Source organism: Lutra lutra, chromosome 18 (genome assembly GCF_902655055.1).
Source record: "Lutra lutra chromosome 18, mLutLut1.2, whole genome shotgun sequence".
Classification (NCBI taxonomy): Eukaryota; Metazoa; Chordata; class Mammalia; order Carnivora; family Mustelidae; genus Lutra; species Lutra lutra.
Genome location: NC_062295.1, coordinates 37155551 through 37170770, shown reverse-complemented (window position 1 = coordinate 37170770; position 15220 = coordinate 37155551). Strand labels below are relative to the sequence as shown.

Below are 15220 nucleotides of genomic sequence, written 5' to 3'. Positions count from 1 at the left end.
TTTAGTAAGTATTTATATATTTAAATATAAAGTACCTACAGTGGACTGTGGGCCTCAATGACTTCAGAAATCAACTTTTCAAAAAGTTTGTTTGAATGCATTTTTTAAAATTAACATATAAGGTATTATTTACCCCAGGGGTACAGGTCTGTGAATCATCAGGCTTGGACATTTCACAGCACTCACCATAGCACATACCCTCCCCCATGACCATCACCCTCTCCCTACTCCCCCACCCCCCAGCAACCCTCAGTTTGTGTCATGAGATTAAGAGGGTCCTATGGTTTGTCTCCCTCCTGATCCCATCTTGTTTCATTTTTTTCCCTCCCTACCCACCACAATCCCCTGCCCTGCCTCTCAAATTCCTCATATTAGAGAGATCATATGATAATTGTCTTTTCCTGATTGACTTATTTCGCTCAGCATAATACCGTCTAGTTCCATCCACGTCATTGCAAATAGCAAGATTTCATTTCCCTTGATGACTACATGGTATTCCATTGTATATATAGACCACATTCTCTTTATCCATTCATCTATTGATGGACATCTAGGTTCTTTCCATAGTTTGGCTATTGTGGACATTGCTACGATAAACATTCAGGTGCACATGGCCCTTCAGATCCCTACATTTGTATCTTTAGAGTAAATACCCAGAAGTGCAATTGCTGGGTCATAGAGTAGCTCTATTTTCAACTTTTTGAGGAACCTCCATTCTGTTTTCCAAAGTGGCTGCACCAGCTTGCATTCCCACCAACAGCGCAGGAGGGTTCCCCTTTCTCCGTGTCCTCGCCAACACCTGTCATTTCCCGACTTGTTAATTTTGGTCATTCTGACCGGTGTGAGGTGGTATCTCACTGTGGTTTTGATTTGTGTTTCCCTGATGCTGAATGATGTTGAGCGCTTTCTCATGTGTCTGTTGGCCATTTGGATGTTGTCTTTGCCGAAATGTCTGTTCATGTCTTCCACCCATTTCTTGATTGGATTATTTGTTCTTTGGGTGCTGTATGCATTCTTAAGAAATTTTGCAGATGAATTTTTTGAGTGAAAACCTGAAATTTTGAAAAATTCATGACCTATAAATATTAATTATGTACTCTCTGATCCCAAATATTTCAAAAAGTCGATTATTTGAAGCTGTAAAACTCTGTAGTCCTCTTTAATGAGTTGATTTATTTAGGTAGCTTATTATTTTAAAACATTTTAATATTTCTGAAACCCAGGATTCGTGTTGAAAACCATCAAAAATCAGATCTTACTGAATTTACATGACTAGCCAGGAAGAAGGGAAGGGAAGGAGGAAGAAGATTTTTTTTTTTTTAAAGATTTTTTAAAAATCCTTCCTATCTTTCCAGGGAACACCTAACGCCAGGAAATAACCATAATTGCACACTGCCTCTATGTGTGACTGGGTGAAAATGAACATGGAAGTGAACTTGAGAAGATGGGCTGATGGGGATGTTGGGGAGGGCGCTGTTATCTTTGCTGCCCTGGGGCCTCCCTACAGATGCTCGCGGAAAGTCGGTAACAGGGGCTGGATTCAGAAAGCGTCTAGCAAAGTCATGGCTCGTTTTGTGTTTTAAATAGACTTTAATTTTTAGAGCAGTTTTAAGCTCACAGCAAAACTGAGTGGAGGGTGCAAAGATTTCCCATGTACCCAGTACCCCTCTCCACCATGGCTGCCCCACCATCAGCATCCCCCAGGATGCTGGGTGCATCTATTACAGTCCCGGAACTCAGCGACACATCACTGGCACCCACAATCTGTAGTTCACATTGGGGTTCACTCTCATTGCTGTACGCCCTGTGACTTTTAACAGAAGTGTAATGACATGTGTCCGTGATGAAATCATACACAATAGTTTCCCCTAAAAAATCCTCTGTGCTCCACCTATTCCCCCACCCCCGAAAACCATGAATGCACTACCTCTGTAGTTTTGCTTTTTCAGGATATCCTATAGTTGGAATCACAAAGCACAGAGCCTTTTTAGTTTGGCTCCTTTCACTCAGCAATACGCGATGCGTGGGGAAGGTTTTCAAATGTAATTTTCCAGTGGCTCTGAACAACGGTTGACGACAACAAAGAATTGACGGACACGAGCAACTCTGGTGCTGGTGTAACCCAGCGGACAGGGCCTCCCTGCCCTTGGTGCCTCCTACGTGCCCATCCCAAGAAATCCCACCTCTGGCCATTGCTTTATCCCAGCCACAGGCTCGCCTGTAACAGATCAATTCCTGTTTCTAAAACTGCTCATGTGGTTTCTCTCTCCACGTGCCACAGCTGGAAGGTGCCCTTGGGTGCTGGGTGCTGGCTGCTTATGACAGAGCTCCTCGTCCTTGGCCGGGAGAATCAAGACAGGATTTAAGCTGTGTTGAATTTAAGACTGAGAGCATTCTAGATCAGTGCAGGGGGAAACATCTAGGGGAAAAAAAAAAAAAGGATTTAAATTTTTTTTTTTTTTTTTTTTTTTTTTTTTTTTTTTTTTAGCAAAGAAAACCACAAAAGAGCATAACACCACCTGTCACTTTACCAGACCACTTCAAGGCCTGCAGTTAGGGACAAGGGAAGAACTGCACTTTAAATGCTAATTATCTGGGGAGAAAAATGTCCCAGGAGGCCTCATTCAGGAGCAGCGGGAGGCTCCCCTCCCTGCTTCCCTGAGCTCTCCTGTGAAGACTGCAGAGAAGTCCCACCTGGCAGCGAGGCCCCTGCCTTTCCTTACAAGAGGAGGGTTCCACGGCCTGCAGTAATTAAGGCCATTCTGCCTCTGTGGGGAACACTGTGGAGAAGGATTTCCTGGCTGTAGCTCTTTCTCTCCCTCTAGGGAATTTTTAATTCCATCATCCTTGTATTGGTGAGTCATTTCTGATGACAATAATTAGGACGACAAGAAGCTGAATGGTGGCTAGGACAACGGGTGATTTTTTTTGGACAAAGCCCCAGGTGGGCGAGAGAAAGGAATCTCGGGCTCTAGAACCTGCTTCCTGGGACTTTGGGAAGGAACGCACATCCAGCCCCATGAACTTGGGTGCAGGGGTGCAGCAGGCAGAGCCCTGCTGGCATCCTGACTTTCCATGACCCCTGGAAATGAGAAGGGAGGACAGAACTGCCTTCTTGACGGGGGCAGCCCAGCTCCCCGGGGTTTTGCTGAGATGTGGGTGGGCGAAGAGCCGCACTGACGCGACGTGAGGCTGAACAGGCCGACCCAGGCGAGCAGCAGCCCCTCCGCGTGCCCGTTGTGGTGCCAGAAAGAAATGCAGAACTGCTAGACGTCCCCTTAGAGCCCTAGGAGATCATCGCTCAATTTAATTTATGCAAAAATGCCAAGTTTTTAAAAGCGTTAGATCAGCGTGGTGTTATCTAGGGACTATCACGGCGTTGGATGGGAACGTTTTATGGAATTCTAGTCAGTAACTGGGCCCACGAGACCCCAGAAGGAAGCCCGCAAAGAGCGTTGCATTCCTCGGCCCCCGCAAGCACAGCATCTGAGAGAAGAAGCCAGACCCTTCGGAGTGTCCTCCCAGTTGCCCCCGGGACTTCTCTTCCCTCTCCCTGAGACAGTTGGAGGTTTACGACAAGCAGCCTTCTCTTAGATGTCATGGTGCTGTGGGCCTGGAACCGCAGTAGGCCTGGACGGGTGGCTCCTCAGTGCACTGGCAGCCAGCTGGGCTGGCGGCGGGATGCGGGGGGGCATGGATCCATGCACATATCAGGGCCTCTGCAGGGAAAGCTGCAAGACTGGGCTGCCCTGGGACTGCAGGGTGCTGTCAGGGTCCCGGCCTTCTTACGGGGCTGCTCAGGGTGCTCCCAGAGAGGCTGGGCCTGGAGAGTAGAAGCTTCAGGCTCAGTAGGGCCTGGGTGGTATTCTGCTGGTTGGAAGACCTGTGGGGCCTCTCCGCAAGGGGCCCAGACCCAGACATCACCCCTCGGGGGCAGAAAAACATCAAAGAGCTTGAAGCACTTTTTTAGAAGTCAGATTCCCTGTGATATAATTTACAGAAAATGAAACAAATTCCCCCTTTTTAGTGTACGATTGGATACGGTTTGATAAACGCATGCCAGCCACAACCCCAACCACAATGGAGTTGGGCCATCTCTTTCACCCCCAAAACCCCCTGCGCTGTCCCTCTGTGCTCCCAAGGGGTTATTTTTTTCAGCATGTATTTTTTCTGTTCTTTTATTTGTACTCTCTTTGTGTCTTCACCTTTAAAGTGAGATCCTTTTAGACACCACACAGCTGGGCTTTTCCTCTCATCTGATAGCCCGTCTTTTGTTGGTATGTGTACTGTTTACATGCTACACGACTTGAAAAATGAGGTTAAAATCTATCGTCTTGCCAATTGTTTTCTATTTGATCCCTCTCCTGTTTTCTCCTTTTCCATTCCTTCTGCCTGCCTGCTTCGGGATTAATTAGATATTCCTATATTTACATTATTTTCCCCACTCTTGCCTTATCTTAGATCCCTTTTCTGGACTCGTTTAGTAATTGCTCTGGGGTTTACTATATATCTCCTCATTGAATCCCAGTTGATCTTAAAGTTAGTCCCGTGTACGATGGATGAGCCTGGTCAGTGCCTCTGGGGCCTCACCCCATCTCTCAGGCATTGGGACCCCTCATCTCACTCGCACTCCTGCTGCAAGTCCCGATGGAATGCTACCTTGGTTGCTTCAACAGTCAGCCATATTTGAGAGTAAGTCAAAAATAACAAAAATATTCTACCTACCATCATCTTAACCATTTCTGGAAATCACCCACTTCCCTGCATAGATCATCAGCCTCGGTGTCCATCTGCTAGCACAAGCCTCCAGTGTTTTTCACAGCACAGGTGTGCCGGGAATGAATTCGCTCCGTGTTCGTCTTCCTGAAAATGTCTTTTATGACGCTTTTCCAGGACAAGAAGCCTGGGACCGTAGATTTTCCCATCAGTACTTGAAACGTATCACTCTACTGCTCCTGGCTCACTTGGCTTCCGATGAGAAGGCCCTTGTGATTCCCTCCTTTGTGTCTCCGCAGTATTGAACTTGTCTGGGCGTCCACAGCCTACACACACTCTGTCCTCCCCTGCCGGCCCCCACTGAGCCTCCAGCACTTAGTTAGGAATTTGAGCTGAGTTTTCCTTACCCAGCTATGCGGTGTCCCCCTGTCCTCTCTCCTGCTCCGTCCCAGGTAAGCCGGCACTCCCATGCTCTCTCCTCCAAGAGGCCCATCTTTTCTCAACATTCAGTGGCCACGCTGACCTCGGCTTTCCTGTGGGCTCAAGAGAGGTACAGGTTTTATAGTTGTTAGTTCAGCTTCCTCTTGTTCTTGGATGTCACGTTCTTCCCAGCATTCTACATCCCAGGCACTATGATCCCCTGGCCTTTTTTTTTTTTTTTTTTTAATCTACAAAATGTGGAATGGGGAAACGGACCATTTGCTTGGTGACATGCAGAGGCAGGGGACAGAGGAATATTGCAGCCGGAGTCCAGAGCAGATGAGAAGAGAGCATGACTTGAAGTGTACTCTTGAGGGGCTTGGGGGAATTTTTTGCTTTTTTCACTTTTCACTTCTTTTATGCTTTTTTCACTTCTGCCTAACAAGATGGGAATAATGGAAGGCTTAGTCATCTTTAGCAGGACCATGCTCTGTCCTCATGTGCTCTGTGCTAGGAGACTCTATGTCATCTTTATTTCTTTACCTGGAGCCCAAGGATCCGTTTGGCTTCTGTGTGTTATTTTTGAAACAAGGCCCTAGAGAACCAAGACCTTCTTTGGTAGAAAGTTGGATCACAGCCTGTGGGATGGTCCCCTCCAAGGCCATGGAGGTCCCCGTCCTCCAACAGCTAGCCACATCACATCGCTGCCTTTTTCAAAACACTTCGGATTTCCCATGGTGTGCCGTGTACGTCATCAACCACTGTGTTTGGCACAAGGCAGTACCCAAGGCGACTCCCCACGCCCAGTTGCCCCTGTGTGCCCTGTGTCTAGCCCACGCACTATATTCTCACGGTACAAGAGGGTTTTGTAACACCAGGCCTTGCTCACTCCATCTTCCCAATGGAGAAGGCCCTTCCCTCTTCAGACATCTGCCCTTTCTTCCAGACCTAGTCCAGGTGCCTCCTCATGGAAGCCTTCCGTGCTTTCCTGGGGCAGAGTCAGCTGCTCTGTCCTGGGCGTCCCCTGCCCCCAGAGAGCCTGTGTGCTTATTTCTGTTGCATGAGTATCTCCCCGAGTTCGCGACTTCTGGAAGACCGGCCATTTGGCGAGTGTGTAACTGGTCAATAACAGAAAGAAAAAATGGTGGTCCCTGTAACAGACAAAGAGAAATTTAGCCTCCAAATGAATGAATAATCCATATGGGAGAGGGTGTTTTTTTTTTTCCCCCATATGACTTGAAACATAGTGGTACCTGCTGGGGGAGGGGGTCTCTCAACGAGACCTTGCCTAGATCTCAAACCCTGAGTAACTGAGAAATGAACCAGAGAAAGCTCTCCTTAGCTATTTATCTGGGGATTCCTGAGAAAGCCTCACCCGTGGAATGAGATGATCCGGTCCACTTTTCCGCCGATGCCTTAAAGAATTCTCCCGCAGAAAATGAGAAATAGCCCCAGTTCTTTTTCTTTGTAATGCCACTATTAGCTTCCAGAAACATTTATCACACTTCCCTGTTCTCAATGCTGTAATGGCCTGTGAATCATGAGTGGCAGCTAAGAGTTTCTTTCTCCTCTCTCCTCCCTACTGGGCCTCCTACTGTTTGTTTTGCCATCTTCCACGACTGCCTTGGAACAGTGCCTACTGCACCCCCACAGAACGTGCAGACGGAAGCTGTGAATTCCACAACCATCCAGTTCCTCTGGAACCCTCCGCCTCAGCAGTTCATCAACGGCATCAACCAGGGATACAAGGTACACCGTTCAGCCCTGGGTGGCCGTCCTGGTCTGTCACAGTCTTGTGACCAATAAGAAGGCTGCCCACTCCTCATTTCATGGAGAACCTACCACATAAAGTTACCAAGTGTGTTAGCTTTGGTGGTCGGGTGGGGGTGTCACCATTTATCCAAGGTCTTCTCTGCTCTATGGGTTCAGAAACTCAAATTATTAGTTTTTAAGTGGGTGGTCAAACGTAACAGAGCGACTTCTTTTGAGAAAAGCCATTCATTTTTAAATTAGCAGTGGAAAACCTGTCTGGGTTGATTGGAATCAGTATTTGTGCAAACCACATCTTCCTGGAGAAGAGACCTCTCCCAGGGGCACCAACTTAGAATAAAGGGTGCTCGATGCAAGGGAATGAGACTTCTAACAAAAGAAGATATTTACTCCCTCCCCATCTCAGCTTCAGGGAAAGTTCTGTTCAGTGAATTCAGAACACCTACCTGGCCTGAATTAGAGACACAGATTCCCTCTGTCCAACATCCCTCTGTCCTTAGCTACCAGAATCTATTACCTTCATGGATGTATTTGGATGCAATTTCCAAAGGTGTAGTCCGTCTTGCCTTCTAGATCAGCTACTGGTTGGACTTGGGATCCTGTCCTGATTTTAGCTACAGCATAGTCACTAGTGGTCTGCCATAACAGGTAAACTCAGGGAAGATCCTTGTGGAGAAAGGACTCCACATGTTCTGCTTGAATTCTTGGTAATTTCAGATTCAAAGAGTATTATTTCCTTAGACACATGGTTCAGTTTTTTTTTTTTCTCCCATTTGGATTCAACTTACAAAAACACTTTTTTGTTTTCATTAGAAAGGCAGAGGTAGCTAGGAATTTGCCCTGCCTTTTCTTTTCCTTTTCAATTCCCCAGAGGAATCTACCCTCAGAAGCTTTGTCTGAAAGAAAATCATATTGATCAACCAAGATGCTTTTGCCTCCTTGACTTTCCTGTCAAGTCTTATTGGCAAGACCAGAGCATTCATTCGATGGCTCAGTGTGGGTTTGATCTATACAAATACGCTTTGTGTCCTGCAGCATGTCAACCTTCAAACCTAATTAACCCTGGAAATGTTTGGTGTCAAAGGAATTAAAAGTCATGCTCATACATAATGTTGCCCAAACGTTAAAACGACTTCCCTTGGAATGCGTACGTGTAGGATATTTCTTTAAAATTGGACTCGACCTCCTAAAATTCTTTTCAGAAAACTAGTGTGATAGAAATCGTAAATAATTAAGAGTGGTTCCTATTGAATCAGGGGCTTGTCTTTGAGGCAGAGTAGATGCCTACCCGGGGGAAAAAAAAAATCTGTGTTCATGTTTCGTTGATATTTGTGTTTATGTTTCTTTTTACTGATTAAGTCAAATAAAGATGGTGTTGTCTTTATTGCTTAGTGTTAAAAAACATTACACTCTGGAACATCTTTAAGTGAAGGTTTAAGGAGTGTCTATTATTCCAACATGGGTTAAAGTTAGATAATTTGTTTTTACATACATGTATAAAATATATGTATAAGTACATATCTGTGTTCAGTTATCTGTGAGATATTTTTTCAACTCCAGATTTTTTAGCAGCATTGCAAAATGTAAGCTTTATGGAGTTTCTTAGTCATGACTTTGCTTTCTTTGATGATACATTAATTACAAACTAAAAATCCTGATAACAGACTTGAGAGTGAAGATGTGCAGTTCAAAAGCATCTCTTTTCTCCACATGTCCCATCACAGCTCCTCGCGTGGCCAGCTGAGGTCCCTGAGGCCACCACTGTGGTCACCATTGCGCCAGATTTCCACGGAGTCCACCATGGGTATATAACGAACCTGAAGAAGTTCACAGCGTACTTCACTTCCGTTCTGTGTTTCACTACTCCGGGGGACGGACCTCCGAGCACGCCTCAGCTCGTCTGGACTCATGAAGACAGTGAGTACTGCTCCACTGTGTGTCTTCTCAACAGTCACAAGTCAGGCATCAGGGAGGTTCCCACCACTGTCCTATCCCACACCGGGCCAGGGCTGAGGGCTCATCAGGAACCTCCATGTCCTCAGAGAGTTTGCGGTCTGCGTGCCTGAGGGAGATCAGTCAGTGGGAAGTATCAGTGATGAGCGGCGGGAGGTGGTCCCTGGAACTGGAAGCCAGGCTAGCTGAAAGAGCTCAGAGGGCCAGAGAAACAGTCTGGTCTGAGCCATGTGGTGCACCTGTGGTCTTGATGGCCTTCTCTTCCCCCAGATTTCAACTTTTAGTCCCCTTTCCTTCTTCTTTTTTTTTTTTTGTTCCAGTATTTTTTTAATTTAAATTTAATTAGTTAACCTACAGTATATTATTGTTTTCAGAGGTAGAGGTCGGTGATTCATCAATCTTATACAACACCCAGCGCTCATTGTGTCACATGCACTCCCCTCCTTAATGCCTGTCACCCAGTCAGCCTATCCCCTCACCCCCCTCCTCTCCAGCAAACCTTAGTTTGTTTCATATGATCAAGACTCTGCTATGGTTTGTCTCCCTTGCTGATTTCATCTTGTTTTTTTTTCTTCTCTTCCCCCATGATCCTCTGTGTCGTTTCTTAAATTCCACATACGAGCGAGATCCTATGATAATTGTCTTTCTCTGATTGAGAGTTAGCTTAGCATAATACCATCTAGTTCCATCCATGTCGTTGCAAATGGCAAGATCTCAGTTTTTTGATGGCTGAGTAGCAGTTCATTGTGTGTGAGAGTGTGTGTGTGTGTGTATGTGTACACACACACCAGCTCTTCTTTATCCATTCATTTGTCGATGGACATCTGGACTCTTCCATAGTTTGGCTATTATAGATATTGCTGCTATAAACACTGGGGAGCAGGTACCCTTCAGATCACTCCATTTGTATCTTTGGGGTACATCCTTAGTAGTGCAATTGTTGGGTCATAGGGTAGCTCTGTTTTCAACTTTTCGAGAAGTCAGTCTGTTCAAGTTGTGAAAAAGTTCAGGTGTATATGTTCCCTTATTCCTTATTCATTCCCTTATTCCTGCCAGGTCTCTGTGGATAGGTCCTCTGCCAGTTGAATGTTTCTACTTTTGTAGGTTACAGACATCTCATTGTGAGCTGCTTTCAGATTTTCTCTTTGTCTCTGAAATTTGTAAGGCTCACTACTATATGTCAAGGCATTGACCTATTTTTATTGATTTTGAAGGGGTTCTCTGTGCCTCCTGGACTTGAATGCCCATTTCCTTCCCCAGATTAGGAAAGTTCTCTGCTATAATTTGCTCCAATATATCATCTGCTCCTCTTTCCTCTTCTTCTAGGATCCTAATTATTCTAATATTGTTTCATCTTATGATATCACTCATCTCTCGAATTCTCCTCTCACGGTTCAGTAGTTGTTTATCTCTCTTTTGCTCAGTTTCTTTGTTCTCCATCATTCGGTCTTCTATATCACTCATTCTCTCTTCTGCCTCGTCTCTCCTTGCAGTTAGAGCTTCCATTTTTTTATTGCAACTCATTAAGAACCTTTTGATTTTGACTTGACTAGATTTTAGTTCTTTTATTTCTCCAGAAATGGATTCTCTAGTGTCTTCTATGCTTTTTTCCAACCTAACTAGTATCTTTGTAATCATTATTCTGAACTCTAGTTCCAACATCTTACTTAATGTCCATACTGATTAGGTCCTTGGCAGTCGGTACTGCCTCTTGTTCTTTTTTTTGAGGTGAGTTTTTCCATCTTGTAATTCCGTCCAGAGAAGAATAGATAAACAAGAGAATAAATACTAAAAAAGGCAATAATGACCTCAGAAATGTACACTAAACAAATCAGAAGAGACCAGAAACTGAAAGAGAGAGAGAGGAGAATATGATCAAACATGTGAAAGAACACGGCAATACACTGAATCCTATGTGTATTTTGGGGTGTTTGTTAGAAAACTATATCCCAAAATTATAAATATAACTAAATACATAAAATAAAACTAAATACATTGAAAGGATACAATATAAGTATAAAAATGAAAATTAAAAGACAAAAAAAGAAGGAATATAAATAGACAGGTGAAGAGAACAGAACAATACACACTATATCCTTTTTTTTTAATGATTTTATTTTTATTTATTTGACAGACAGAGATCACAAGTAGGCAGAGAAGCAGAGAGAGAGAGAGGAGGAAGCAGGCTCCCCACTGAGCAGAGAGCCCCATGTGGGGCTCGATCCCAGGACCCTGGGATCATGACCTGAGCCGAAAGCAGAGGCTTTAACCCACTGAGCCACCCAGGCGCCCCAATACACACTATATCCTGAGTGTATTTTGGCCTCTTTGTTAGAAGAAAGTACATCCCAAAATTGTAAGGAAAGAAAAACTTATATATATGTAAAAATAAAATTAAATACAATGAAAAGGTAGAATGAAAGTATAAAAATGAAAATTAAAGGTGATTTTTAAAAAAGAGTTGATAAAATAAGAAATTGGTTGAGAAAGGAAAGAGAAAAAAAAATAAAATTATCAGACTAAAAAACCGTGGGGAAAAAAACATGAATTCTGTGTACTGTTTTCCCTTAGCACTGGAGTTTTATGGTTCTCCTTGACCAGTAAACTTGGTCTTGGCTGGATGTTCTTGCTGGTCTCCTGGGGGAGGGCCCGGTTGCATTGACTCTCAGGTGTCTTTGCCCCTTGTGAATGGCCTCACCATTGCCGGGGACCAGGCTAAGTAGCTCAGGTTTGTATTATGTGGCTTTTGTTTCTTGAAGCCTTTCCATGCCATTCTTGAGGATGAGAATGTACTGGCAGCCTCCCAGTCTCCAGCCCTGGAGCCAACAGCTTGGGGCCCCACTCCTCAGTGAGACATCAGGGAAAAGCAGTCAGTCCCCTGCCCTGGTCTCTGGACGCACTCCATGCTCACCTGGCCTGTGACTGAGCATTTCTATCTCAGGCACATGACCATGCTTTGAGTCTCCACAAGCTGCAGACTCCTGTGGCACCCACCCACACTGCTCCTCCCCGGGAACAGGGGTGGGGGGTCTTGCTGCGGTCCTGCCGCTTACGGGGCCCCTGCTCGGAGTGCGGTCACCCAGCTGTGCCACAGTTCCAGTATGAGGCAACCCCGAGCTAAGAGCCTCACTCCTGGGCTCACTGACGGCAGGTGGCTTCCCCGCTCTGAAGCCTGGGAGTTCTGCTGCAGTCAGGCACCCCGGCGTTCCCGTGACCCCAGGGATCCTGAGACTACCCTGTCCTACCTAGGATTCTGCCCCACTTTGCTCCCTGAGTGCCTTTCAGGCAGGGCCGTCTCTCACCAGAGCAGACTTCTAAAAGTCCTGATTTTGTGCTCTCCTGCTCTATCACTTTCTGGTGCCCGTTGATGGAGGCTCCCTCCCACCGTGGCTTATCTTCCGATATATCGCCTTGGATTCACTTCTCCGCACCTCCTACCTTACAGAGTTGCTTTTCTATTTGTAGAACTGCAACTGTTCTTTCTTACATCTCTGCTTGTGTTCACAGGTGTTCAGAGTGATTTGATAGCTTTCTAGCTGGATTCCTGGGACCAGATAAAACTAAGGCCTCCAACTCCTCCACAATCTTGCCAGATCCCCTTACCTTCTTCTCAAATGCCCTGTCAGGCCTCCCAGCTGTGCCTTCCCTGACCCTCCCTGGGGCATCTCAACCCAGCAGCCCCTCTGAGCACCTTCACTTGGCACTGTCCCCATCTGCTCACTTCAGACCAGCTCCTTCTCTGTCCTCGGGTCAGCTGACACCTGTGGAAAACATCATCTAGTGAAGTTCTCTGAGAAAATGACCACAGATGTGTGCCAAGACTTGAATATGGGAAGGCTCATTGCAGTTATTTGTAATTGGGAAAAAAAGAAAGAAAAACATGCAAGTGTTCCAGAAGGGTGTAATTTTAAAAATTATGGAATGACAGTATACTAAATATTTTGTCGTTATTAAAAAGTTTTTTGAATAAATGGTCATAATCTACTGTTAGGTGAAAAAAATAATATGCAAAACTATAGGAGATCCAAATTTTATAAAAACACACTTGTATGACACACAGTTGTTAGCTCTACGTGGTGTGATTACGCATGTTTCTACATTCTTTGGATTTTGCGATATATTCTTGTTTCTACAGTGGGTACGTACTCTCTTTATCTCTTTATATTAAAACTAATATATGTTTAAGAAAAAGTCACTGGGGGTTGCTACTCGTCTGTACTCCAGCTTCTTCCTGTCCCGGCCATGGGGCTCTGGGTGTGGCCGGCCCCCTGTGCCACCTGGGGTATCATGGCCCAGCCTTGCCCTGCTCCCTGAGGCCTCGGCTTCACTGTACTCACAGAGGCAGCATTTACAGAGGTCAAGGCCACCTGAGATGAGCTTCCTCCCCGTCTGCTCCCATCTCAGGATCCCTCTGTTTTCACCCCAGTTCCTCTCTATCAGAGGATGAAGACTGACTAGTTGTCAGCCCACAAATATGCCCAGATCTCCCTCATCCGAAAGTGGCAACTCCGTACTCGCCCCGACCCACTGAGCTCCTGGTGAACTCACTTCCTTCTCTGAGAAGCTATTTCTTAGACCCCTAACCTCTTGCATCCCCGATGACCCCTAGCAGCCACTCTCACCCCAGCCCTGGACTATGACCTCCTTACCAAGCATTCAGTTTTGTCAGCTGCTGCGACTGCAAGTGACACAATCTTGTGATTTTTCTTTTCAGCAAGTTGTTGGTACAGTGGATTGATTTTCAAATGTTGAAGTGGCCTTGCACACTTGGAGGAAATCCCACTCTGTCCTAGTGTGTAATTATTGCTCATGTCGTTGGCTTTAGTTTGCTAATACTTTGTGGGTGATGTTTTGCATTTGGGTTTCATGGGAGATACTGGTCTGCAGTTTTATTTTCCTGGACTTTCTGTCTGTCCGGGGTAGTGAGGATAGCGCTGGCCTCCTAAAGTAGGTTTGGAAGTGTTCCCCTTCTCCTACCTACATTTCTTTCTTTCTTTCTTTCTTTCTTTCTTTCTTTCTTTCTTTCTGAAAGATTTATTTATTTAGTTGAGAGAGTGCATGAGTGGGAAGAGGGGCAGAGGGAGAGGGAGAATCCCAAGCAGACTCCCCGCTGGGCACAGAGAGAGCTCAACGCAGGGCTCAGTCTCACAACCCTGACATCATGACCTGAGCTGAAACCAAGAGTCAGATGCTTAACCAACAGAGCCACCCAGGTGCTCCAGCCCCTGTTTGGCTTTCTAGAAGACATTGTGTAAAATTAGTATCAATCCGTCTTTAAAATGTTTAGTGGCATTTTCCAATGAAATCCTCTGGGCCTGGCTATTTCTTTTGGGGGAGCGTTTTAATTATAAATTCAGTGTCTCCAGTGGTTATTGTACTATTCTATTGTCTGCTTCTTCTCGGTTGAGCATTGGCAGTCTGTGATTTTTCGACGAACCGATCCTCTAAGTTGTCGTGTCTGTGCGTGTAACGCTGCTGGCAGGATTCCCTTCGTATCCTCCCATGGCTGTAGAATATGTCATCATCTTCCTTGTTTCATCCCTGATATTGCTGATCTCTTTTTCTATTTCTGTCATTCTTCCTAGAGATTTGTCAATTTTATTGTTTTTTGGTTTTGTTTTGTTTTGAGGAACCAGCTTATTTCATTGAATTTTCTCCACTGTTTTCCAATCTTCAGTTTCATTGATTCTTGCTGTTAATATTTCCTTCCTTCTGCTTGCTTTGGGTTTATTTTTTGGTCTTCCTTTTTTCATTTCTTGAGGTAGGTACTTAAACTATTGATTTGAGGCCTGTCCTCGTTTCTTTTATAAAGAGTTAATGCCATAAATTTTCCTCCCCACACTGCTTTAGCTGCATCCCACATATTTTGATATATTGTGTTTCATTTTCACTCAGTTCTATGTGCTTTTATTCCCTCTAAGGCTTCCTATTTGGCCCGTGCATTATTTAGAAGGGTGCCATTTAGTTCCTGTGGGTGTGGAGATTTTCCTATTGTCTTTCTGCTGTGGATTTCTTGCCTGATTCCATAATTGTCAGAGAGCACACTGTAAAACTTCAATTCCTTTAAGTTTCTGGAAGTTTGCTTTATGGCCCAGCACATGCTCAGTCTTGGTGAATGTTTCATGAGTGCTTGAGAAGAGTAATGTGTATTCTGCTGTGAGATCTGTTTTTCAATTATTAATTTGTATACACTGGCCCCAACCAGAGTTTAGGATTAAAGGAGGCTGATCAGATCAGCTTTTCCATTTTTAAAAAAAAAATGTACGCCTGTCTCATCAAGTCTTGTTCCTACTGTGATTGTATTGTAGTTAAATGTTAATTGAACAGTCCATTCATCCATCTTCCCAATGCAGAAATGAGC

The 15220-nt window shown here is 45.0% G+C and overlaps 1 protein-coding gene across 2 annotated transcripts in view; it reads left to right on the top strand.

The window, feature by feature from the left end:
- Positions 1-15220, top strand: part of SDK1 (sidekick cell adhesion molecule 1) — an 888974-nt gene that overhangs the window by 728997 nt on the left and 144757 nt on the right. For both annotated transcript variants that reach the window (XM_047713403.1, XM_047713402.1), the window contains exons 18-19: positions 6770-6885; positions 8631-8823. In XM_047713403.1, the coding sequence (XP_047569359.1) occupies positions 6770-6885; positions 8631-8823 (309 nt within the window). The remainder of the gene's footprint in view (positions 1-6769; positions 6886-8630; positions 8824-15220) is intronic.